General features: G+C 40.3%; 1 protein-coding gene across 1 annotated transcript in view; it reads right to left on the reverse strand.

Annotated features, from left to right (window-relative positions):
* Nucleotides 1–2,937: 2,937 nt before the first annotated feature.
* Nucleotides 2,938–25,490, reverse strand: part of OPRM1 (opioid receptor mu 1) — a 36,760-nt gene continuing 14,207 nt past the window's right edge. The window contains exons 2-4 of the mRNA XM_034765368.1: nucleotides 14,053–14,405; nucleotides 9,009–9,529; nucleotides 2,938–4,433 (exon numbers count right to left, since the gene is read on the reverse strand). Coding sequence (XP_034621259.1) covers nucleotides 4,395–4,433; nucleotides 9,009–9,529; nucleotides 14,053–14,405 — 913 coding nt within the window. The 3' untranslated portion in view covers nucleotides 2,938–4,394. The remainder of the gene's footprint in view (nucleotides 4,434–9,008; nucleotides 9,530–14,052; nucleotides 14,406–25,490) is intronic.

Below are 25,490 nucleotides of genomic sequence, written 5' to 3' on the forward strand. Positions count from 1 at the left end.
AGCTCAATACTAAAGCACCTTCTAGGTTTAATTCAGTGGCTGGAACATTTTCATATTTAGAGCTGGGAATTGCAACAAGCAATATAACAATTAAATGTAGCTGGGAAATCTATAAAGAAGATGGAACGGGAAGGCCACTGCAGGAGTTCCTACCTGGAGTCTTAGAAATTAAAACTGGGGACTCTTAAAGAGTAAGTGTGCTGAGAATCTAAGTACCAACTGTATAAGTAAAAATCTAGAGGAATTTCAATGATAATATAAAGGGAGTAGTAGCAGCAACCAACCTATAGGTAAGACATCAAATTGCCACAAAGTCCAAAATCCAGTTCCCTGGTTGAATGAAGATTGTAAAGCAGCAATCAAAGAAAGAAATAAGGCATACAAGCAAGCAACAAGTACAATGAAGAGCAAGGACTTACTGGACAATACAAGATGTAAAGCAGCAGCATGAAGAATTATTAAAAAGGCAAAGAAAGAGTTGGAGAAAGCAGTATGAGAAAATGAACAAAGATTCCAAGTTTTCAGAGTTATAGAAATAAGTTAACAGAATGAATGGAATATGAAGTAAAAACAAATTTACACCTCTCTATCATAAATGATAAAGTTGAAAGCTCTACCTCGGGTGGGGAGGGCCAAGGCTCTGAGGTGGCACCAAGCATTCTTTCTCTCAGGTGCTTGGCTAGTGGGTTTCTGTTCACATGCTCAGGGTCTAACTGATCACCATATGTGGGGACAGGAAGGAATTTTCCCCCAGGTCAGATTGGCAGTGACCTTGGGGCTTTTGGGACTTCCTCTGCAGTGTGCAGATGTGGGTCATTTGCCATGATTATCTGCATATATCTCACTTAATCATTTCCCTGTCTTTGTGGGGGCCAGAGGCAATGGTGCTTCCCAGGCCCTTCTGTTCTCTGCCAGGGGCACATAATAGTCTAATCTTCTGGGAGCTGTAATACTTGAGTCCAATTTTTGGTTGTTGTGTTTAGTGTGGGTGGTGGTGGCCTGTCACATATAGGAGATCAGACTAGAAGATCTAGTGGTCCCTTCTGGTCCTAAACTGACTCTAAGTATAAACACAGAATTTGACCCCTGGTCAGATGTTGAGCCCTGCATGTTTGGATACAAAGTTCATGCTTACATCTGCAATTCCAAGTGCAGATGCCATGTGCGTTGTTTATTAAGAATCCTCTGAATGGACAGAAGTATAGTACTACCGTCATTTATAGTAGCTGGGTACTATACATGACCAAAAGTCTTTTAGAACTCTTCCAAGTTGGGGGAGAGGAATGCATGGAGTCAGCTAGTGTAACTAGCAAATAACCAGGTATTACTTACATTATTTGGAATTTGTTATACTTTACGTGTGTAAAAATAATTTTCCTAACCTGTATTTTGCCTGACTGACCAGGATCATATTCTGTCTTAACACAATAGTCTGTGTAACACTCTTAATTTCAGCATGGTTGCATGTGGTGCAAGTCCAGGCAGACTTTGGCCCGTATGTTTTGTTTTTATAACAAAACATAAGAAATGTCCATTGTTGTACAAAGAACATTGATTCTCTTCAAAGGCAGCTGGATAGTTAAGGACATGATCCTTCAAGGTAACTCTAAGAAGGGGCACTTCTGAAAATCAGGTCACTTATTTACATTCCCAAATATTCATTTTGGAGCCAACTTTAAGCACTCATTTTTACTATTCTCGACTGAACTGTGTCGAGGACATGTGACAGGATACTAGGGTGCCAGAAGTGTGACATTTGTATCCGAAAAGGCCTGTCCACAAACCAATATCAAGGAACTTGGTTACACCATGTTTGTCCTCTAACGAGGTAATAAAATGGTTCCAGTTTTGTAGTATAGACTGGATTTTAACCTTTGTTTCATAACTAAGCTAAAAGCTTGGACATTGAGACAAGCCTTTAGATGTTTTTGCTGAATGGATGCCATTTGGAATACAGTACATTGTGCTTGAATGAAAAGCACAACTATTTTTTATTAATGCATTACAACCAAAAGTCACATAGTAATTTGTGACTTATTTTAAATCATTGTCAAAAATGAAGGAAATGCATTTTTCTAATGTTTCTAATGCTTCACTACAATGTCTGCTAATAGGTATTCACATTGAATAATGATGAATGTACTTAAGTTAATTATTGAATTGTAGGAAGCCACATTTTTAAAATATTTGACTATCCATGAAGAGTGAAATTACTGTACTTGTGAACATTATTCCATTCCCAGTCCAAAAGAAATTGGGGTTTTAAATAATTAAGCACTTTGAGTGGAAAACTAATGAGTGCAGGAAGCCATGACTTCTGTTTTTAATTTATTGCTCTTCTGGCATACCACTAAGGGCTTTAAGAAGTTGTTGCTCTTTATATTTCACTTGGAGTTTCTTAAACTCATTAAATGGACTATAGCAGAATAGTGACATTGTTAGTGTTGGTCAGTAACCAAGAAGACTGAGGATTATTCAGTTTTCCTTCCTGGTACAGATAATGTGTGAGATGCTTCTACTTCTTGCTGTTAGCCAAGGAATAATACAATATACTAGCGAAGTGTGCATCACATTCCTTTCTAGAGGCTCACCATCACTGCAACCAGATCAAGGGCTTACTCCTTGAAATCTGTGTTGTAATGATGACCCATGTGAGAGGTTCATAGTTTTGTGTTACTGCAAGAGGTGGCTTCCCTGGATTAAATCCTATGGCAGCATGAGGCAGCTTTCAACACAAAGAGAAAAAAATGGGTTCCATTTTATGTATTCTACTGATGCAGATGCATACTCAGCTGGGAGAAATTGATATACCTTCATTGACTTCAGTAGTGCTACCCTGATTTATACCAGATGGGGGGCTGGCTGTCAATCTGTATTACACTATTCATGACAGAAACAAACATGTTCACACTAAAATATTAGAATTTTAGATGCACTTTAATTACAAGAGAAAGATAAGGTTTTATTTTACAATGCACGTAAATTCATGTAAGTACTTTTTTGTCTCATGGATAACTTGACCATTTAATTATATACAGCAAATACCAAACAGTGGCTACAAAATACCATATTACCACAAATTATCTACATGGATAGTTGTCTTTGATACCAGAGAGCAGGTTACATGGCAATTGCTTCTGTACAGTGTTTCTTTTGTACATTTTAAAGTGCTTTAGCAGCCAATAGAAAATGGAAATACAGACTACAATTTTATTACATTGGTTAGAAAAGCATAAATGTTATGGGCTTGGTTTTAAAAAATTAATTTACTTTCAAAATGTAACTTTATTGTTTTTCTTTTTTAAAAAGGCCTAAAGTGTGTTCTGTATTTGCTTAAGCTCTTCACAGATTTAATAATAGTGATTTACATTTTATATAGCTCCTTTCATCCTGAAGGATCCCAGAGTGCTATACAAAAAATGAATATTTGGATGAGTCTGAGATGTTGCTGATTGCACAGTTGAAACTGGAGAAACTAGTTCAAAGAGAATGTATAAATACACTGTGCTAGCTCTGAAAGGATTAACAATCTACATATAGTCACAATGGAATTTACAGAAAAGCTGCAGTCCCTTTATTGATCTATTTTACAAGCAACAACAACCCAGAGGACCATCAAACCTTCCCAACTGTTATTCCCACTTGCTTCTTCCTGAACAAATGAGAATGCGTTATTTTTATTATTAAAATACTTTTGTATGTTAAAAGTGGAAGAGGAGGTTAAGGGTTGGGTTTTTGAAGTGAGCATTGAAAAAAGTGAGTCATTTTCCATTAAAATGCTACAAAGGGTCATACTTTTTTTTGAGAATGTTATCTGTGTCACACAGGTAGCTTTGATCTCCTTTGTTACTGTAGCTGACTTAGTGATGATTTTTCATATAAAAAACATATGTATTGTAACCGATACAAGAAACCACCAGTATAAAGCACATTTCTAGCTGAAACTGTTCCAAAATTTCCCTAGGTGTTTTGTATGCAATTCTACTTCCATTTATTAGAAAATCACCTCCATTAAGCAGCCTATATTTGCCCATGCCTTCAGTTTTTGCTTCCAACCTAATGCTACTGTAACCATTCAGAGGAAAACTTGGGCCATCTGATCCCAGTAATGTCCAGTAGCCCCCTTTTAGATAAATGTATATATTCTGGATGACTATGTATATTTTTGTACACTGGAGCATGGTAAGCCTCCATTTCATCTGACTCTGCCTGCTATTAGGTTTCATGCTCCTGTAACTGCAATGCAGAGTTGCCATAGTGGCAAATCACTTTGATGTATCTTAAAGTAAGCACTTTCCTCCAGGGGGGAAAAAGTGTCTCCTACACATTCCCCACAAACACACCTTGGCACTGGTGTTGTGATTGCTTTGAGGGCTATGCAGCAGGAGACCCTCTCATGGCAGTGGTGTAGCTTCAGCTTCCAGAAGTTCCAACTGAAAGGAAAGAAATTGTAAATACCATGAGTACTTCATTGACTTTCCCTCCCATGTGTTTCTTGCAAATGTTTTTTTGGGTGAATTTACCCAGCATTTGCTCCTACTATCTCACTGTGCAAAGCTGAAGGCAAGAATTTTCTTTCAGTTTACATCATGAAGGCAGAGGAAACTACCACAAAAATAGTGGTTTTAGCTTCAGGACTATACCGGAAAAGATCTTTAAAGAGAAATATGCACATTCCTAGTTGTTCTGACTCTGATTTCAAAAGAAGCGTAGTTCTTCCACTTAAAACCTCTTGCTGGTTCTCAGTAACATAAGGTGACAACAATTGTGTTTATTTTTTTACCCACATATTTGAATGGGCTAGATCCTCAGCTGGTGTGAATCAAATAGTGCCATTGAATTCCACTGAGTTATGTTGATTCACACCAGCTGAGGATCCGGCCCAATATGTTTACAACAGAGGAATTAAAATAGAGAAACGTCTACTCCATGTCATGTCATACACTATGTTTAAACTAGAATACATTACATGCCAAGCACATAATGGTGGCGGTTTTCTTTCTATGCGGAGAATCCTATGTGAATTTCATTAGTACAGAACAACTTTGGTCCTTTCAATGCACTTTTTGCAGCCATTGCTGAAAAGTTAGTGTTCTCTGTGATACATGAACATTTTCTAAGATTTTTGCTTCCTATTGTGCCAAATACAATCAATTGTTACTCTGCTAAGTTAAGAGTTTTAACTTTTTTAAAGTTCCTCTGTAATAGTCTAACAGTTTAGTTTGAGATTGAAAAGACAGGAACTAAATCCCCTGCCCACAAAGCCCCCAATAGCATATACATATGGTAGATAGATACAGTTTTTTGTCATCAATGCTTCATCTGCGCAGAAGTGCACTACTAACAATTTCAACAGCAAAACCTGCCAGTTTTTCTCTCCTTGAAAGCCATTGATCATTTCTATGCTCTGACAATGGGCTGTATTTTTCAGTGTTGTAGCAAGTTGAAATCAAGGCAAAACGCCTTGCAAGTGAAGTGTTTGTTGCTCAAAAAGTAGAGCTCCTGATCAGATTTAGACCACTGGCTAAAGCGGATTGAAACAGGAAAGGAGAAGCTCTCCCTGCACCAGTCACAGAAGAGGAGGTGCTTCAGGGCAGCCCTGCTCACCCAAACAAAATACAGGAGAGGAGCCTCCTACTTGTCTTTCAGCAAGGAGGTGTTTTCTTTAACTCCTGGTTTAAAATAAGATATGATCTGAGGTCAAATCCAAGCTCAAGTTCAGATTTAGCAGTGTCAAAATTTCACAAGCTTTATTTCAGCTCTGTCTGCAACTCTGCGGTGGAAATTCCACTAGCAGCTACTTAGTTAGAAATGGATTATAATCCTCAAATCTGAATATCCCTATGCTTTGGGGAAATGTGCATCCAAAAATGAATGTTGTGGCTTAGGCCCATCTCTAAGTTTTATAGATCAGATAAAGCTTTCCATTTTTCATATACTAATGAACATGTATGTTCCTGATCATTTAGTTCATTTCATACTTTTAAAAAATAACTTCAGCAATTGCATGCATTTTTATAAGATAATCAGTTAGTTCCAGACCGCCTAGGGTCATTTATTCTTGATTTTCTTCATGAGTAGCAAGCCAAACAGATTTGAGAATCGCATGTATTACAGAAAAAGCAATGGGCTCGTTTCTAGAGCCACTCCATGTACAACAGCTATCGAGCTACAGAATAGGGGCCAGTTCTAAAGATCTGCTGAATTTAGCAATAAACATACACAAAATGACACTTTTCTGCCCACAAGGTTATTTAGGAGTATTCCATTAGAAAAAAACCCACAATGCTTTATAGTAATCGAAGTATGCTATTATTTATAGTGTGGCTATGCCCACTCTTTAATAATTAATATAAGGCTCAGTTCTCCCTTAAGATATACACAGCAGAATTTGATCCACAGCATACTTCTGAGATGGTGCAAAATAATTCAATGGGAAAAAAGTGGCTACTCTCCCTTGCTAACACTGGGCATAATGCAAGGGTAGCATGCTCAGCTCCTGGGAGATGAAGCAACTTGTGTCACTCTTCGGTGACTCTCCTTGGATGACTGAAGCGATGGAGCTGATGGGTTCTGAAGTGAATACTTGTTTAAACTCCCTGGTTAAGGGAAGCTTAGGGTGACCAGATGTCCCAATTTTATAGGGACAGTCCCGATTTTGGGATCTTTTTCTTATATAGGCTCCTATTACCCCCCCACCCCCTGTCCCGATTTTTCACATTTGCTGTCTGGTCGTGCTAAGCTTGGCACACTTTGATTTTATTTGACTGGGGGGGCTGTATATAAAAGCATAAATGCACTTACAGTGATGTGTAAGTGAGGAAGGAATAAAAAATGAAGAAGGAATGAAGGGATCCTGAGGAAATCCCTGTCCCTAAATAAAACTGCTTAACGTTAAAGTACTTTGGACTCTTCTATGAGTGACCCAACATAGGTTTGGAGTATAAAGGAAAGATCAGACACTCAGCTGCTGTAAATGGCATACTGGCTTTTTGTTGAATTTGATGGGACTATTCTGGTTAATATTAGCTAAGAATCTGGTCCAAAGATTTTAATAAAACCAGTTCTTACCCCAGTCAGGTGAACACTATCTGAAAGATTCTGTTTCCTAGGTTAAAATCTGCTTTAATATTTTTCTGCACCGGGGATGCTAATGATCCTCTTGTTACTGAAAAATACCTTTTTATTGTTCTTTTTTGCCAGCTGCTGATTATCTTAAAGATCAGCTGTTAATGAATTGTGTTGATGATTGCTGAATTCTGAAAAGTCCAATTCATTTTGATGGATTCATTTCTAGCTAATTGATTAAGTCATCATCACAGTATCAGAGCACTTACTTCAATGAACGCAAGTGAGATACTGCCATCTTTTCAGAACAATTCAATGAATTGTCACTTTCTGACACACAATTCTTTGTCAAATTCCCCAGCAGCTCTAGTGTCAAGCACTTTGGGCTTAATCTTGCTGGGGTTCTGAGTGCCTTCAGTTCTCATTTAGTGGGAGTTAAGAGCATTCAGTCAGCACTTTGTTAGGGCCCTTTGTCTGTTCCACTGAAAATGATATGAATTGTGCTGAGCAGTCTAAGGAATTAGTCTAAAGCCTTGTCTACACTAGAAAGGTTTGTTGGTATAGCTACAGTGATAGTTGTTCTGTCAAACCTCCTAGTGTACTGTAGATGCAGCTGATACTGGAAACAGAGTGCTTTTGCTGATTAAGGGCCAGTCTACACAAACACTTAGGTTTGCAGCAAGTTGGGCTGTGAATCTATTCAGCACTAGCAGGTTTTGTGCCCTTTTTCTTTTTTATGTGACTTGTAAAGAAGACTCAGAAGATCTTGATAAAGGTTTATTTTTCTGCTTCATTTCTTTGATCACAGGAACGTTTAATGTTTTTCTTTCCCTGTTTAGCTTGATGTTTCCCTAGGAAGACTCAGATGTGAAATAGAAGCTCTCAGACCTAATTAAAGGGACATGGGTGTTGAATCACTAACAGAAGAGCTTCTCGTCCAGCAGTTTGACAATTGAATTAAATAGGTGTCAATAAAAAAAAACCCAAAACAAACCCCAGTGTTTTAAACTGCTTGAAATAAAAATCTCTTCCCCGCTCAGTAAATCAGGTTTGATTTCCTTGGTATCTGTGATGCCATAAACCTACTAGTTCTTTAAGGCCAGACTTCACACACAAGTTGTACTGCTTTAATTAAACCAGTATAGCTGAAGTGGCACAGACACCTCCCCCCAACAAGTCTGGACACGGTTATACTGTCATAAACTTGGCTTGCATTCTAATAACTTATTCTTTATGGGAAGGGGTTACTAAGCTTCTTTATACTGGCAGAACTGTGCCCACCCTGGGGGTTGCACTAGTATAACTATATTGGTTAAAAATATTACACCTCCAACCAACATAGTTGTACTGGTACAAAAACTGTGTGATGACTGGGCCCAGGCTTGCATAGACTTCCAGGAAAAACAGGGCCTTTCAGAACTTCTTCATAGACCATAAAGAAGCAAAAAGATTGCGCAAATATATTTTCTGCCTTTGACAGTCACCTTTAAAATGGGAGGATAGGGATATCTATTTGGCTTACCACCATGCACTAGTGGTGTGAATAGAAAAGTCTATGATCCTTCATCAGTCAGTCACAAAATGTTCAGAAGTTGCAAACATTCTGTAAAGTAAGACCATTCGGTTTCTTTCTCTGGTGTAGTGTGTGTGTATGTGCGTGTGTGTGTGTGCGCGCATAGCCACATACAGCCACACACACACACATTAGGCCTGATCATGCAAGGTACTTTTGAGAGCCCCCTACTTCCAAACTTCATTGGGTATTGCAAGCGCTTAGCTTCTCACTGGATTGGGTTGTATGTACGTGTACACTAGCTGTAAAGATAAACCAAGCTACCTCCTGATAGCTATAAATCAGTAAAGACTGTAACTTCAGAACACATGTCATCTCCAGGAGGGAGGCCTGAATCCAGAGATGACATCTCCACTGCTAGTCATACCTGATGGTTAGTCCTATCCACAGTATTGGCAGTGGAGGCATGATCACGAGTGTTTTGTCGGATGCGGGTGGAGTTTTGTTGCTCAATAGTGGAGGAAGTGGGAATGCAGAATTCTCTGAAACATCTTTTGAAGTTTTCATCTAGAAATGCATAAAGGACTGGATTAAGGCAGCTATTTGTGTATCCTAAAGCGATACAGAAGTGCCAGGAGACTGTTTGGAACGTAGTTTCTGGAATATTGATCAAGGCTTTAATGATGACATAAATGTGGATGGGAGTCCAGCAGACAATGAACACTGCCACCACTACAAGGACCATTCTCGTGATTCTCCTCAGGTTCCTATCCTTCTCTTTGGAGCCAGACAGCATGCGGACACTCTTCAGGCGTAAAATCATCAAGCCATAGCACACGGTAATGATCAGGACTGGCATGATGAAGGCAAAGATGAATACACAGATTTTCAGTAGATTCTCCCAGTACCAAGCTGGGTGCGAGAACGTAAGTGTGCAGTCAATGGAACCTAAAGTAAAACAAAATTACAGAGAAGAGTGAACAGTTCAGTGTTTAACTTGCTTTGCTTTAGTCTCTTCCTCCCCCCATCCCCCTGCCCCACAACATTGTACAGCACTTTGATGCAATTTTATAAAATGAGTAACTGAAACAAAACAGCTTTGATTGGTTGATGCATGTTTGTTTACAGCCATGCAGATACTTTACCGCAGGCCTGTACAACTTCTGAAGAATGCAGTGTTATTGCTAGAGATTTGTGACGTTTTTGTTAGAAAGCCAAAACCAAAGGATTCTTGCTTTGTTTTTGTTTGTCAAAAAGTTCACTTAGGGTTTGCAAACAAACAAACAAACAAACTTTGGCCAATTTTCAATTTCAGCATGAAATCTGTTGAAATAGTTTAAACAGTGTTTTGTTTTGAGGGTTTGGGGGTTAAAAGGACAATGAGGAAGAAGGATGGTTTTCCAGCTGTAGAAGGCAGCATGAAAAAGACACAAAAACAAGAATGGGAGGAGAAGACCAAAGAGAGCAACAAGATGAGTGGGTGAAGCAGAGGGAGTGACAGGAGATGAGTTGCAGGCAGGGGACCTCAAAAGTCAGGAGAAGTTTGAATTTTATGCAAAATGAGACAAGACGGATTTGGAGGAATTTGGGGCTCAGTCGTGAAAGATGCTGACCTGATCCAGCAAAACACACAGACACATGCTTACGCACACTGAAATCAATTGGACCACTGTAACAGGGCAGGTTTGCAAACCGTCTTGGATGCCTCTTTATTGTCAACACCTCTGTTTTCATTTGTTTCCTCCATCAAGCCATCATCAACATTCCTGTGCAGCACTTCCACCTACAGTGTCCTTCAATCCTCAGCCCTGTCTCCAGTGAGGAGAAGAAGACAAAGCAATCTCACCAGCCAGCAACCTGGCTCCCCTAGGGCCCTGCTAGCCCTCTCTCCTCCCTTTGCACTTCCTTCTTTTGGTTTTTAACTATATTTTTAGCAGATGGGATAGTTAGCCTCATAGCTCATCAGCCCATGGTCTTCTGCCCCCCAGTCGGGCACTAAATACTTTCCCCACAGAAGCCCTAAGGGTATGTCTATGCAGGGATAAAAAAAACCTGTGACTGGCACAGGTCAACTGACTCAGGCTCACAGGGCTCAGGCTCACAGCTGAAAAATTGCTGTGGAGACGCTGGGCTCGGGCTGGAGCTTGAGCTCTGGGACTCTGCAGCCTGAGCCCGAGCAGCTACACAGCAATTTTTCAGCCCAGAGCCCGAGCCCAAGTCAGTTGGCTCAGGCCAGGCACTGTTTTTTTTACCCCTGTGTAAAAGTATGCTAAGTGATCAGAGTGCTGGGTCAGCTGCTAGCTCCCAGCAGTCTGTCACAATCACCTACATCCTCACAGGAAGCATGTGTTTAAGTCCATCCCTAGTTACTACAGCGTTTAAATTTGTGCGTAAGAGCTGTGTTGAATCAGGGTCAGAAAGGTCAGCACCTTGAAGGTTTGAGGCCTTAAAGAAGTGCATGGATGCCTGAGGGAGGGAAAGGAAGATTAATTTAGCTGCTGATTGTTAGAGTACAGAGGCAAGAGCCCAGGAGACTGGAGAGAAGGGGGTTATACCAGTCTTATTAAACATGGATAATAATATACACATTCAAAAACATAACTCACTGGCTGAAATGATCAGGTAAGATGTCATCAATCAGATCAAATGTGATAAATATCTCCACTGAATGTTGGGAGTGAAGGTGATTTTGTGTGTTTATATGAAATCCAAAATGGTAGAACTCAGGAGTTCCCATAAATATTTTTGATAGTGTTTTCTTTGAAATTTAATGTATTTAACACACATGAAATGTATCGGCTAGGCAGCTCTTCTTCTGTTATCCATATAAAGACAGCAGCTGCAATGCAAGATTTTCCACACTGCTTTCAAACCATAAAATGGGTCTCTCCACACCTGTGGATTTTTCAGATTTCTCTCTCATTTGTGTTATTGCTGCACATGGAGTTCTTAATCTGTGTTTCTACATGTGTGTTTAAATTATCTTAACCACGCCAACTCATGTGTTTAACTCTAAATTGTGACAATAATGGTGGCTACGTTTGTTCCAATGTGATGTTCCTTTCCTTTGTTTGCTTTGGATCTACTTCTGCATTTGCTAGAATTATTATGCAGATGAGTTTTCTGCATGGCACTGGTGTTGTTCTGGATAATATTTCCTGTTAATGTGCTCGTTAAAAAGAAATTCTGAAGTGCTAATATGCTATTATATTCTGGCATACGAGGGAAATATAATGTTTTATATTATGGTGAATGTAAATTACTAGGTGGGTGTGCTTGGTTACAAAAATAGGTTCTGTAATAAAAACTGAATATTCTTATAAAGGAAGAGTAGGCAAAGACTGGGTTGCGTTGTAGGTGCTTTATATGTCATGGGAGAACTTTATTTACAGCATTTCTGTGCATCTAATGTGTGTGTGTGTGTGTGTGTGTGTGTGTGTGTGTGTGTGTGCATACATACAGCGAGAACAAAGCTCTTTAGTGATCTAAGCGAAAGTTCTCAAATATTTAAAGATAGGAAGTGACATACAACCTTTCCATATATAATATACACAAACAAGTTGTGCACACAGCTATTACCATAATGCAAGTTAACATAACACCTTACGGTTTCCGTATGAAGAGAGATTAATAAGACTGGGACTTTTCAGCTTGGAAAAGAGACGGCTAAGGGGAGATATGATTGAGGTCTATAAAATCATGACTGGTGTAGAGAAAGTAGATAAGGAAGTGTTGTTTATACTTCTCATAACACAAGAACTAGGGGTCACCAAATTAAATTAATAGGCAGCAGGTTTAAAACAAATAAAAGGAAGCATTTCTTCACACAACACACAGTCAACCTGTGGAAGTCCTTGCCAGAGGATGTTGTGAAGGCCAAGACCATAACAGGGTTCAAAAAAGAACTAGATAAATTCATGGAGGATAGGTCCATCAATGGCTATTAGTCAGGATGGGCAGGAATGGTGTCCCTAGCCCCTGTTTGCCAGAAGCTGGGAATGAGCGATAGGGGATGGATCACTTGATGATTACCTGTTCTGTTCATTCCCTCTGGGGCACCTGTCACTGGCCACTGTCGGAAGACAGGATACTGGGCTAGATGGACATTTGTCTGACCCAGTAGGGCCATTCTTATGTTCTTAAACCATATCTTCAGATTGTATGCAGTATCACTAAGGTAACTCATGCTCTTGTCTCTATAATCCTATTCTTTCTATCATCCTTCCTCTGTTTTTCCCCCCCTTGTCATATTTTTACTTAGACTTGATCTGCTATATGGGACTCCTGAACCCCATGAGGAGTTCCAAAATAGTCAGTACGGGCAAATCTGTTTGCAGGATTAGACTATAAATGCTTTTGTTTGTACTAGTGGTGCCCTGCACACTTTTTGATAGTTAAGACTTGATCCAGTGCATTAAGGCTCTATCCTGCATCTTTGAAATCAGTGGGAACTTTGTTATTAGCTTCAGTTGGTTCAGGATCAGATCCTAGGTCAATGAGAGTCTTTCCACTGATTTCCTTGGGCTTTGGATGAGGCTCTTAATAGGTCAATAATAATTTTTCTTACATGAAAACTGGAAGCATATTTTAAGAAACAAAAGCCCTTGAAAATATGTTCCTTACTTGTCAACTATAGTTTGTGGACATCTTATGGCATGACAGACTTCATCTACATACATGGTCATCTGCAGTACTTGGTGTATAGTTTGTATAGATAGATTTTTGGTTTTTGGAGGGGCAGAGTAGATGTGGAGGATAAGACTTTATACCACAGAATCAAGTATTGTCCTTACAGAACCCCACTGGCTCCAAAGGACTTGCTTGACTATAATGGAGTGCCTCAACGTTGATAGGTTACAGTGAATGCTAAAGCTGGCCAACATTTTTCTGAATTGTGACAAAATATCAAAAATTTGAAATCAAAAAATAAACAGGAAAAATTTAGAGAATTTTCAAGAAATTCCCCTGCCTCCCCACCACACCATTTTTTGACCAAACTATAGTGTTGGTTGAAAATACAATTTGAAATTGAAAAGATTTTGAATTTTGAAACTATTACCCCCCCAAAATTCACAGTTCCCATCTTATTTCCTGCATCAGCTTTAGTGAATACACTGCTGCTTACATATATCCTCTCTTTTGTCAGCCAAACCACAGATCTCATTTTGTTTTCCCCCGATATGACAATCATCATAGGTCTAGAATACCAAACTATACTTCATATAGAAAGCCTTTCTATAACATTACTGAATTTGTGACAGGTATTATTTTAAACATGTTGAAGGGGCCTGATGCTGCTTTCATTTCCACTGATTTCATACCAATGATTTCTCCTGATTTATACAGCTGCGAGGTCAGAATTGAGGCCCAACCCTCTAAAATAAAGAGAGACAGTGCTTAGGTCTTAAGAAAGAGAGTGAGCATTTAAACATTCAGTTTAACTCAACCCCGGTTATGAAAGTCAGACTCACCGTGCCTGTATTTTGTGGTTGCCATGAACATAACTGGCAGACCTATGGTTGAAGAAAGAATCCAGTTGCAGACATTGACAATTTTGGCATTTCTGGGAGTGCGAAAATCAAGAGCCTTGACTGGGTGGCAAACAGCTATGTAGCGATCCACACTCATGGTGCAGAGCGTAAAGATACTTGTGAACATATTGTAGTAGTCTATGGACATAACGATCTTACAAAGGATTGTACCAAATGGCCATGTTCCCATCAAGTAATTCACACTCTGGAATGGCAGAGTACTTGTTGCTAGGGCATCTGCCAGGGCAAGGTTGAAAATATAGATATTGGTGGCAGTCTTCATTTTGGTGTACCTAGAAAAATCAGCAAAGTGGGTGAATGAACACAGCTATCAGTATTAAATAAAACCAATACCAGTGACTTACCTGTAGGAAGCATCTGTGAAACAACAGTATTGGCTTTGTGATTTTCAGAGACACTTTTTATAATTCATTTTATTTAATCAAGCAATTGTCTAATGCACAGGCTTCAAATGAAATATTTTTACACACCTCCATGAATGTTTGTAAAACAAAATGAAGCATTGATCTAATAAGTGACAATGCAATCTAGGAGAAAATTTGCAGAAGAACCATTATGGCTGAAGCAGAATTGAGACAAAAACTGATTCAACAAATATTTGTAGTATCCACTGGGCATCACACTAGATGAAAAGAACTGCTGTATCTACTAAGTATTGGAATTGCGGTATATAAAAATGGAGACCTAAATCATATATATTGTGGCATTGCAATGGACCAGATTCTTGGTGAAGAAGTAAACAAAAAAAAATGTCCAATATGTCTAAAAATCCAATTTTATTTTAAGAGTTTTTGGCTTGCTAGTAATTTTAGGAAAGTTATATTTAACACTTACAATATTAAATAACACATTTACTATAATTACGTTACAACAGTGGAAAATGTAAGACGATCTCATATCCTGAGCTGGTATGTTGGTCTGAGTGACTTACGTCATTAGGAAAAATTGAATGAGAAGAGAGCTGCTGTTAATATAAGTACTAACTCTTTAGAAGTGTACACTTAATAACCAGCTTTAAAAATCAGTTAGTTTTAAATCTACCAAGTACCTTTCAATCACAGCTGAACAGGTAGGGTTTTTTGGTATCTTTTTTTGTATTTTAATTTGAGTTAGGCCTGGTCTGCACCTCAAACTTAGGTTGACCTAGCTATGTTGCTTAGGGCTGTGACAAATGTTGTGCCCTATATGACATAAGTAGGCTGACCTAATCCCATAGACACAGATAGGCCGATGGACAGAAAGATTCTGCCACCTAGCTCCAGTCTCTCTAGTGGGTGGATTTACAGGGATGGTAAAACCCCTTCCTTTGCTGTAGCAAGTGTCTATGCTATAACTCTCCAGCAGCATCGCTGCAGTGCTACAACTGTGCTCCTGTAGTGCTTGTAGTATAGATAGACCCTTAATATTGCTCTGAGTGGTGCATTAACTTTCCCTTTGTTTCATTAACCTTTGTGAACATCCTATAGTTTAGTATTCACTAAGCCATTTGATACTGCATGAGGTCATTGAGTCTAAAAGGTTTGCAGTGGTAAAATGAAACTTTCTCTCTCAAAGTAAGTTTCAGGCCATTCTGCTCTGGAATTCTGATTGCTTCCTAGGTTGCCAAGCCCATTGTTTGTCCTGTTCTCAGTGGGTCATATGATTTTTTTTTTTAATTAAACTCCTTTGTGGTCCCACAAAATAACATGTAAAGTGCCTTACCAAACAGAAAATGTCTTAACATTTTAAGGACTGATTTGTAAAAAAAAAATTACTAAAGTTCTTTTTAGGATGCCCTCTGGGGAAAGACATAAAAGGTGTAAAGGAAGATATTCTGTGTTTCTTTCTCTTGCCTTGCTCTGTTTAGAAATTTTACTGAACAGCAGCTGGTTGTAAGGAATTGGCAGCCACCATTAACTAGTGGCGGCAGACTTGCACAACCGGAATATGGTCTCAAGAACTTCGTTGAAAACTTCTGATCCAGCAGAATATCGGCAGCAGCTACTAATCTCCTAATTTTCTCATTTTAGAGCACTGTGTATCTACAGTCATAAGAAACCTACATTTAATGTTTTTGTTTTTTTAATAGTTTTCTAAGAGTTCAAAACTAAAACAGGAAGCTCATATTGCTCTTTTGGGAAATTATGATACATAATTATGTATCTAAATTATAAACCTAAGCACAGAATGCATTCTGAAACAAAAAAGTACCCAGGCTGCTCATTCTACTTCCACTCCCCACTCTGCCAGGACAGAATGGTGAGTACTGATGTTACTCAACAGACATAAATGTGATCAGAGAGAGATGTAGGTTCTGTGCGAGATTCTCAGAGTACCCATACTTCTTTCCTGTGGAGAGGTACTTAGAAGAAGCTGCTGGGATCCTAAGTGATACTGACGCTGTTGTGGGAGATTCCATGTGGGAAAGATTCAGAAAAAGCCAGAGCTATCAAAACAACCGATAGGAAGGACGGAGAAAAAAAATGGCTGGTAGGTGATGGTTTGCTGGAAGGAAAGGGTTAATATGTGCCTGAGAGCCAGTTAGCCAGCCTGCTTGCACCAGAGGATGGGCCAGGCCTAACTGGAAATAAATCTCAGCTGGGGGGGAATAGAGCTTGTTGCCATAAAGAGGTGGGTGAACCCAGCTGAAGGAAGAAGACCCACAGGAATGGAGGTAGGAAGTGTGCACGTGTACTCACTTGTGTATGTACGTGCTTGTGCTCTCTCTCTCTCAAGCAGCCTGAAAGAAGGCTGAGATGGAGGAAGGAGAGCAGATGAGCTACTCCAGGGGTGACAAGGGTCTTGAGAAACTGTAGTCTCCATGACCCCCTGAGTGAGGGGAAGAGTGTGCCAGCCCCTGAACAGTGGGGTTGTTGAGGGAACAGGAGCCTGAGGCTTGGGGTAGGGACAAACTGTAGCAGATGAAAGCTATTTGTGACGAAGAGGTGGCTGGCTGAGCCCAACTGAGCTGAAGGTTTGGTTTTCTATTTATTTTTTGTTGGACTTTGGTAAAGGAAGCTGCATCCCTGACAGGGGTGGGGCCCTACAAAGTGGTTTGGCTGAGGGCCAAGGTACCCCAAAGGATGGGGGGTGGGAACTGAGGTAGCACTGCTGCAATGCCATATCTGGCCATGAGGGGGCATGCTGGGACAACAACATGCCACCCCACATAAAAGGGCTTTTCTACACTTTAAATGCTACTGCTGTAGTGCTTCAGTGAAGAAACTACCTGTGCCAACGGGATGGATTCTCCTATCAGTGTAGGTAATCCATCTCCCTGAGCGGTGGAAGATGGGTCAATGAGATTTTTCACACCCCTGAGCAATGTAGTTATACCGATCTAATTTCCTAGGGCAGACCAGGCTCAGATACTTTTCATTTTTGTTGTCTTTGCATTAGTCATTGTCAGTAGGGCCTTAAAAGTTCATAGACTGTGAATTATTTCATTTCATGGACTATATAAACCATTGATGGAGGATCTTGCATGATGCACTATGTAATCTTCAAATATCTAACTGATCTGTTCTTAAATATAAAGGAAGCAGAGCCTTCATGGTTACTGAAAGTATTTGGCTCTCAAGGGCCTGATCAGGTCTTAAATATCTGTCTCTATTGTACATTTTAAAGACTATATCAGAGGTCGGCAACCTTCAGCACATAGCCCATCAGGGCAATACCCTTGCGAACCATGGCCACTGGGAGCTGCGGGGGGCCGTGCCTGTGGATGGTCAATGTAAACAAAATGTCTTGCGGCCCACCAGCAGATTACCCTGATGGGCCGCGTGCTGAAGGTTGCCGACCCTTGGATTATATAAATGGCTTTTTTCTAAAAGATGCACTACATTAAAAGTGATTATTTGTCCAAATAAGGGGATTATTCATACGTCCAGCATCATGTCGGTGTGCAAACAGATTACTGAAGTAACTGGTTTAAAAGACTTTTAACATCATACAAATATAACAATCATTCCCTAAAATATAGATCTCCAAAGACATCATAGCTATTATGTATGTTTTCTGTTTAGGTATCAACCTGCTTGTGTGAGTATTGTGCATAGACTCTTCTGTTATCCAGCCCTATGGGCAGCTATGATGAGTTACAGTACCTTGAAGAGTGTGTGTGTGTGTATAATTGTAGGACATCTACATAAGTTAAAATATATGTAGTAACATTTGTAAAGTAATATGATGGGGGTGTAAATTATTAAGAATTTAAAAAGTTGGAATTTTATTTAAGGCAACTTTGAAGCCTGAAAACTACCTTTTTATTAGCTTTTGCATTTTTTTTTTAAAAAAAAGCTTTGCATCAAACCTGTGAAAATTTAAATGTCAACATTTGGCATATTAAATTTCAACAACTGAAATTCTGAAAATGCTGAGGAGTTTATATTGCAATGGACCTGTTTGTAAACAAGGGCAGGATTTGACTTTGCAAAACATTACTTATATTTTCACAGAATTGCAATACTTCAAAAAATTTGAGGTTGTGAATATTTTATCCCAGTGCTGGTTTTAATACTTACCAATCAAATAGACCACGTGCAAATTACAATATCAGCATCCATTAATAAGACTTTTATTTTAAAAAAAATCTCATCTTTATTTAATGTTGAGAGCATTGTGGCCAGACTTAGCACAAGAAAAGGTGGTGTACCTTTCTAAAGGGGCTGCAAGGTAAATTCTGCCCTCATTTAGGCTTCAGTTCAGCAGGGTATTTAAAATACTTGTTTAGCTTTGAGCACGTCAGCTGCTCCAATGACTTCCATGGGACTTCCTGTACTTAAGTTAAGCATGTGCTTTGCTGGATAACTGCCATGCTGCAGGAGAAGAATATTAACGGACACAGACATCCCAGCTCACCATGCATAAAAGTCCAGACAACTGTAAATTATTTGACTAAAGCAGATGGCATGGCCCATGTGGTCTCAGTGCAACAACAATGGGAATACATTGGTATTTTGGAACAAAATAAACACAAATTTTAAAACTTCTTGTAATATTGATGAGACGTGAGTCATCGTTTGTCAATCTTCCTTGGCAATTTAATGCATGACTATTACTTTAAACCACTTTTATCTTCACAGTAGGCCTTCAACTCTATTTGTCATACTTTAAGTTGCATTCCCTTCTCCTGCATAGCTGACACTCTCTCTCTTACTGCTTATGTAAAAACTTTGTTCTACCAGCAATGTTGTCTCCTTTTTCAATGAAAAATGGGAACCAAACTACTATTCTCCTGGGTACCCTTAGGAAATGGATTCAAATTTCTATAGGACAGAAATGCGTTCATTTTTTTAAATTGAAACTATGGGTTGCAGGTGTTTAAGTTTCTTATTTGTAACAGGTTTGCTTATCCAATGCCTTGCATCTTGTTTAGTTGTTTATATCTGTCCAAAAATGGGCCAGAGCTTAAGCTGCCCTAGATATCATCTCAACACAAATGGAGGCAAGACACAGCAGTGTGAGAATTGCAGCTTTCATTAAAATACACATTAGGTTTCTCATCCTCAAGGTTGCAGAGAAATGCTTGAAAAGATAAACCCTAGAAAGATTCAAAACTTAAAGCCAGAAGGCAACGAAAAAGTAGCTTAAATATCATGATCATATGACTTTTCCAGGCTTGACCCATGCGTTTTGAATACTGCTCCTGCCCCACCCAACTTTGTTCCCAATGTTCCCTGGGTGTGCTTGTCACATCAGAGGGAGGTGGAGCTGGTGGAACTCCAAGCTAGAGGAATCCTCAACTGTCCTATTAGAGCAACTTTCTGGCCTTAGGGCCACTAGATTGGTACAGAGCAGGGGCCAAGATCTGGTCTGGTGAGAGCACAGGAAGTGGAAAATAAATGAGAAATTGGCTGTGATGTCATTTTGGGAGTTTCTTTGCAGGAAGAAGGCTCTTATGAAACAGTTAGGCTGCCTTTGTGCTCACTGAAACAAGAGCACAGACAAACCAGCCATTAGGAAATGTGCAGGAAAGACCTGTATACAAATAACAGACATAATTCCTACAAATCTCTCTCTGCTGTGCTTGGGGACATTAAATTATCTCCCCAAACTAACACCCTCTGTGCAAAAATGACCTGTTAAAACAAATGAAGACTTATTACATTCAGATGGATGCATGCATTAAACTAGTTTATGTAGTTGAGGTCTCCTTGAGTGGGCTTCAGACGATTAAAATGCATGAAATATGCCAAGCTGAACTAATTTCAATTAGCATTTATTTTCATGGCTGCTCTGATTAATCTTGTATACATGCCTTGATAATGTATTCCCCCAAATAAAGCAATAATTAGCAAGGACATGTTTTCTTTTGGGGCTTTTACCATTGTCAATTCATGGCACTTTAACACAAGTGGTACAACTTACTGAAGTTGCTGTTCCTTTCCTTACTGAAAGGAACTGCAAGGAATCATTCTGTTCAGAGGTATGAGATGAGTGTTAGTGAGATATGCTTTTTATATTGACACGTACAGCAAACCTTGCAGCACAATGGTGTAGCAGCAGCAGTGCTCTGTGTTATACTGTTAAAGAGCTGGATTAGGAAATAGACACTTTTCCAGGCCAGCCTTGTCTAGCAGCCTAGTTTTGTACCTGATGGCATGAGGATATGTGCTACAGGTCGCCAAACTATACAATAAGCACAATACTTGTGGCCTACAGTGGGCTCAGGGCCCAGTTCTGCACTGTTCTTAGTGAGTCTTTGAGTACCAAATACTTTCAATTCTTACTGGGCTTTTAATTCTCAGAGCAAAGTCCACTTTGCATTTAGTACTGACCTCAGGGCCGGCTCTAGGTTTTTTGCCGCCCCAAGCTCTGAGAGCACAACTGCCCAAGCAAAAAAAAGAATGGCCGGAATGCTGCCCTGGAATTGTGCCGCCTCAAGCACGTGCTTGCTTTGCTGGTGCCTAGAGCTGGTAATTACTGACCTGAGCATCCCCATAAGTATTTCATCTTTGTGCCATGATAGAAGAAAAAATTTGCATGTTTAGAGTCAAAACTGTGTGTTCCTTACTTTCCTGTGTGTGTGTGTGTGTGTGTGGAGAACCATATGATCTCTGAGGTATACAATCAAGTGGTGACCACACCACAGCATTATAGGTATAGCTCTTTCCCCTTTCTTTGCATATATACCACTTGCCTTGCATCTGAAGAAGTGAGGTTCTTACCCACAAAAGCTTATGCTCCCAATACTTCTGTTAGTCTCAAAGGTGCCACAGGACCCTCTGTTGCTTTTTGCCAGAATAGAAGACCTGTGTTCACTAGTACAGTATATACTCAACTCAGGTATATCATTTTGTCTCAATCCTAGCTGCAGTTATATGCTATGGCACAGTATTATCTGCAATAAAGCCATGATATCCAACATATAGTTGGCGAGTAAGATTTATTTGTGTGGGCATTAGGCATGGCTGCAGCTCCTCCAGAGGAATCCAAAGAAGTGTGGGAGCTGAGGTAGCACTGCTGCAATGCCACATCTGGCCACGAGGGGGCATGCTGGGACAACAGTGCGGTGGTGGGTCAGGACAAATTTCAAAAGAGAGACTTAAATGTTTGTTCTGCAAAAGTTTAATAGATATGCAACCACTTCTGGGATGGAAGGAGGCAATTTTCTGGATCGCATCGGTTAGGAGAAGGACACATTTTGAATAGGATGTTGGGCCAAACCCCTGTGCTAACAACATGGACCATGCAATCCTTTTGATCCAGACCAAGTTGACAAGACCTCTGTTTGTTGTCCATGGACTTTTGCTAGCCATAGTCTAGGAGGCACCTGTAAATGCAAGGACAATACTTTGTTTCTACTTAATACTTACAAAAGTGATAAATGCTGTATGGAAGCCAGGAAAACTGGACTAATTCTTAGATAACTGCACAATATGTATAAAACAGTCCAAATGGCTTCTTTGGAAATGTGGAACTTATTTGCTTTCCACTACCTGCTCTGTAATTCAGCAATGAGCCATGGAACATCACAGAAAGGAAAGAGTTGCCAAGGCATAGCGTGCAGCAGAGTGCGGGGAGGGCATACCTGAACTGAGATCACACTGAACAGTTATAGTTCTTGCTGTGGTCAGCATGGAATGCAGTAATGCCAGCAAATAATCCAAGTTCTGGCATTACTGCAGGAGACAACCTCCTTCTCTTCCCCCATAACTGCTAGATGATGTGCAGCTTCTCAAAGGAATTTCTGCAGAGGCATTTGAAAAGATATACAGTAGATCTGAATGTAGAATGTACTGGACCAGAGCATAGCTACTATATTGGTGTAAGTCAACTGGTTAGGTTAGACCAGTCTTTGTCTACCCAACTCCTCCCTCCCATTTCTTTGTTTTTTTATTCTGTGGATTCCCCTCCCCATATCCTTTCTTCACCTCTTTCTTTCCCCTAGACTCTATTCTCCTTCCCCAAGGTGTCTCTTCCCCTAAATTTTCTTTTCTCCAAGCTACTCTCCTCCCACACTAGTGGGTGCAGTGAGAGGAGGAGAAGCATCTCCAGAAGATGAGAGCAATGCTAATCCCCACCCTGTGTTCAGAACACCTGCAGGGTAGGAGAAGGAAGTAGCTTCAAAAGACTAAAAATTCCTTTGGAGAACCCTCTGTGTTCATTGCCCTTTCTTGTGCATTCAGGGCCAATTAGCAGCTTCAGCAGTGACCCAGCTTCTGGAAAGAAGGGCATGAAAGCTGAGGTAATTGTTGGTCCCAGTTAATTTTAGCCACCTGCCACTGCTCTTGTAGGGAATAATGTGACACCCACTTGCACATCTCACTGAGGGTGTCTGACATTCAGTTTTTTAATTAATTGTTTTAATGTGTTGGGCCTTGGGCTCAAGCTACCCATTAATTCACTTGTTGCTTTTTTTAAATGGCACTTCTCCCCCTGGCTCCCATCACTTTCTCCCAACGGAGGGACAGCTCACAGTTTGTCCATGATTTATTATGAATTATTTACTGGTATTAGTCCTCCCCCAAAGAATGGCAGTTTATCTCCATTCAGAGAGGACATCTTATCTGCCAGTTGAGGCAACATTTTTTGCTTTGACTGCAAAGAATCTAGCAGTCAGAGAGTAAGGAATTTATTTTAGCTAGAATGTGTAACTGCTGCAGAGTTTATATAATGTAATTATTTTACCACTGTTTTTATCTCCTGATTTTATTTCCTCTTTTTTATTGCACATATATGTATGGAAAGAGCCATGGCAGGAGCCTGCACTAAATAAAAACAATTTGATAATGTGTTCTCTCTTTCTTACAATACAGCTGTAAAAGAGAAAGAACTGCCAGGGGAAAAAATTCTTTGGTTTTCTATGTTTCAGTGCAAAAATATTCTTATTGTCTTAATCCTTCTCTTTTCCCAGACTTGCAGTGAAGAGCAATTTCATTTAAAAAAGAAATTACTGTAAAGTGAATGCTCTGATACACAAACGAATACACAGTCAGAACATTTGGAGCCATATCAGCTGTAGTGTCAATGGGTGAAACTTCCCTGCAGTTTAAGTGTTTAGACTGTCGAACTTCCCCGCAATCAAAAGGAGGTAAGACAGTCAAACCACCTTTAACTCAGTCCCATTATAACTAGGTAGTATGACACAAGATGGGTCTCCAGTAGTAGCTGTTGCTCCCATACAAGCTGTGTAATACACTACTGAGAAAAGATGAATGTTGCTAATACATACAGTATATCCTCATTATCTAGCAGTGGGCCTTTCTAGGGTATACTTGCTTTGCCAGAAAACCACTCAACTTCAACTACTCACCTTCCCTCCCTCCCCCATGCGTCCAGTGAAACATATTTTTGAGAAAAATCAGTGGGTGCATCCATGGTAACAAATACAACATTCACAGAAATACTCCACAGGACCTGTGTGCACACAAGCAGTGCTTCATGGCTGCTGGGAATTTTTTAATTCCAAATTTATTTAATAATATTTTAAACACCAATCAAACATGGTTCCAGACAAAACACTTCCCTTTTGTCTAAAAGAACCCCTTTGTTTGCCCTAAAACAATTCCATTTTTTGACTTGTCAATTTGCCAACAATTTAAAAAAAAATCAGTTTGAGCCAAAATTATATCTATCTATTTTTGGAATGGCCATCAAACCAAAACAATTCATTTTTTGCCCAGCTCTACTTATTCCATAATTAACTCCAGCGTTTCTTGCCTTTTCCACTAAACCCTCTAGTATCAGCCACTGACATTTTGGGGATCACCCAGACCCCCAAGGGGTTCTGTCACTGGCTTCCCTGTAGCGTTGGGATGCCTGAATGCTGTGCTGCTACGGCTCAGATCCCTGATACTAGTATACTGCACACAAGCACCAGGTCTCATCCTGGCTTCCACCACCCTGGTTACTCCTTGCAGGGTGACACCAGCAGTATTCCAGCCCACAATCTCCTGAAATCCAGTATTCCTAACAACTGAATTGTCTTTTCTGATTTGTAACCCTGAAGGCATGAAACCGCCCCCGCTTATCAGCTCACTTCAGTACATGCACACTTCAGTGTGTACAACAGAGACCTGCTTGGGGTAAAAATAAGTAAGATTATGTCATAGAATAGCCACAGATTCAAAGAGGAACTAGTAAGGGAGAGCAAACGCATACAAGTTACACAGAAAACAAACATAAAAGTGCAACTTCAGGCTTTGCGCTTCCATACTAGATACATTCCCTTCTCTAACACAAGTCACCTATTGCCTTTAAACAGTTTCTCAGCAAGCCCCCTACCCCGAGCAAGGATCCAGCATTTCACAGACAGCTTCCCGCTTAGAGGCTGCCCCCCTAGTTTCTGGATGAAAAACCCTCCCCCCCCCTTTCTCCCCTAGCATAGTGACTCACAGTTATTCAGAGAGGGGGCGTAATTCCCTCTGGACTTGATAGCTGAATTTGATGTCTCAAAAAGAACAGGAGTACTTGTGGCACCTTAGAGACTAAAATTTATTAGATAGGGTTACCATTCGTCCGGATTTACCCGACATGTCCTCCTTTTGTGTGCTAAAAATAGCGTCCGGGGGGGAATTTGTAAAGCACTCACAATGTCCGGGATTTCCCCCTCCCCCGGCAGAGCGAGCGGCTGGGAGGGCTGCAGGAAAGTCCCGGGCTGGACTCCGGAGCAGCTTCCTCCTCCCACCCCCCCCTCCCTGCATTCTGAGCCGGCCGGCAGCTCCTCCTCCTGCAGCCCGCTCCGGCAGCCCTGTGCAGGGCCAGGGACCGGGTTTTGTGTTGTGCAGGGGAGCTCAGCCATGTGTCCGGCTGGCACAGAGCCCAACACCCTGTTCTGAGCAGCAGGGTAAGGGGGGGCAGGAGAAGGGACAGGGAGGTTCTGGAGGGGGCAGTCAAGAAACGGGGGGGGGGCTTTTGGAGGGGAGTGGAGAAAG

The sequence above is a fragment of the Trachemys scripta genome, chromosome 3 (assembly GCF_013100865.1).
Source record: "Trachemys scripta elegans isolate TJP31775 chromosome 3, CAS_Tse_1.0, whole genome shotgun sequence".
NCBI classification, from domain to species: domain Eukaryota; kingdom Metazoa; phylum Chordata; order Testudines; family Emydidae; genus Trachemys; species Trachemys scripta.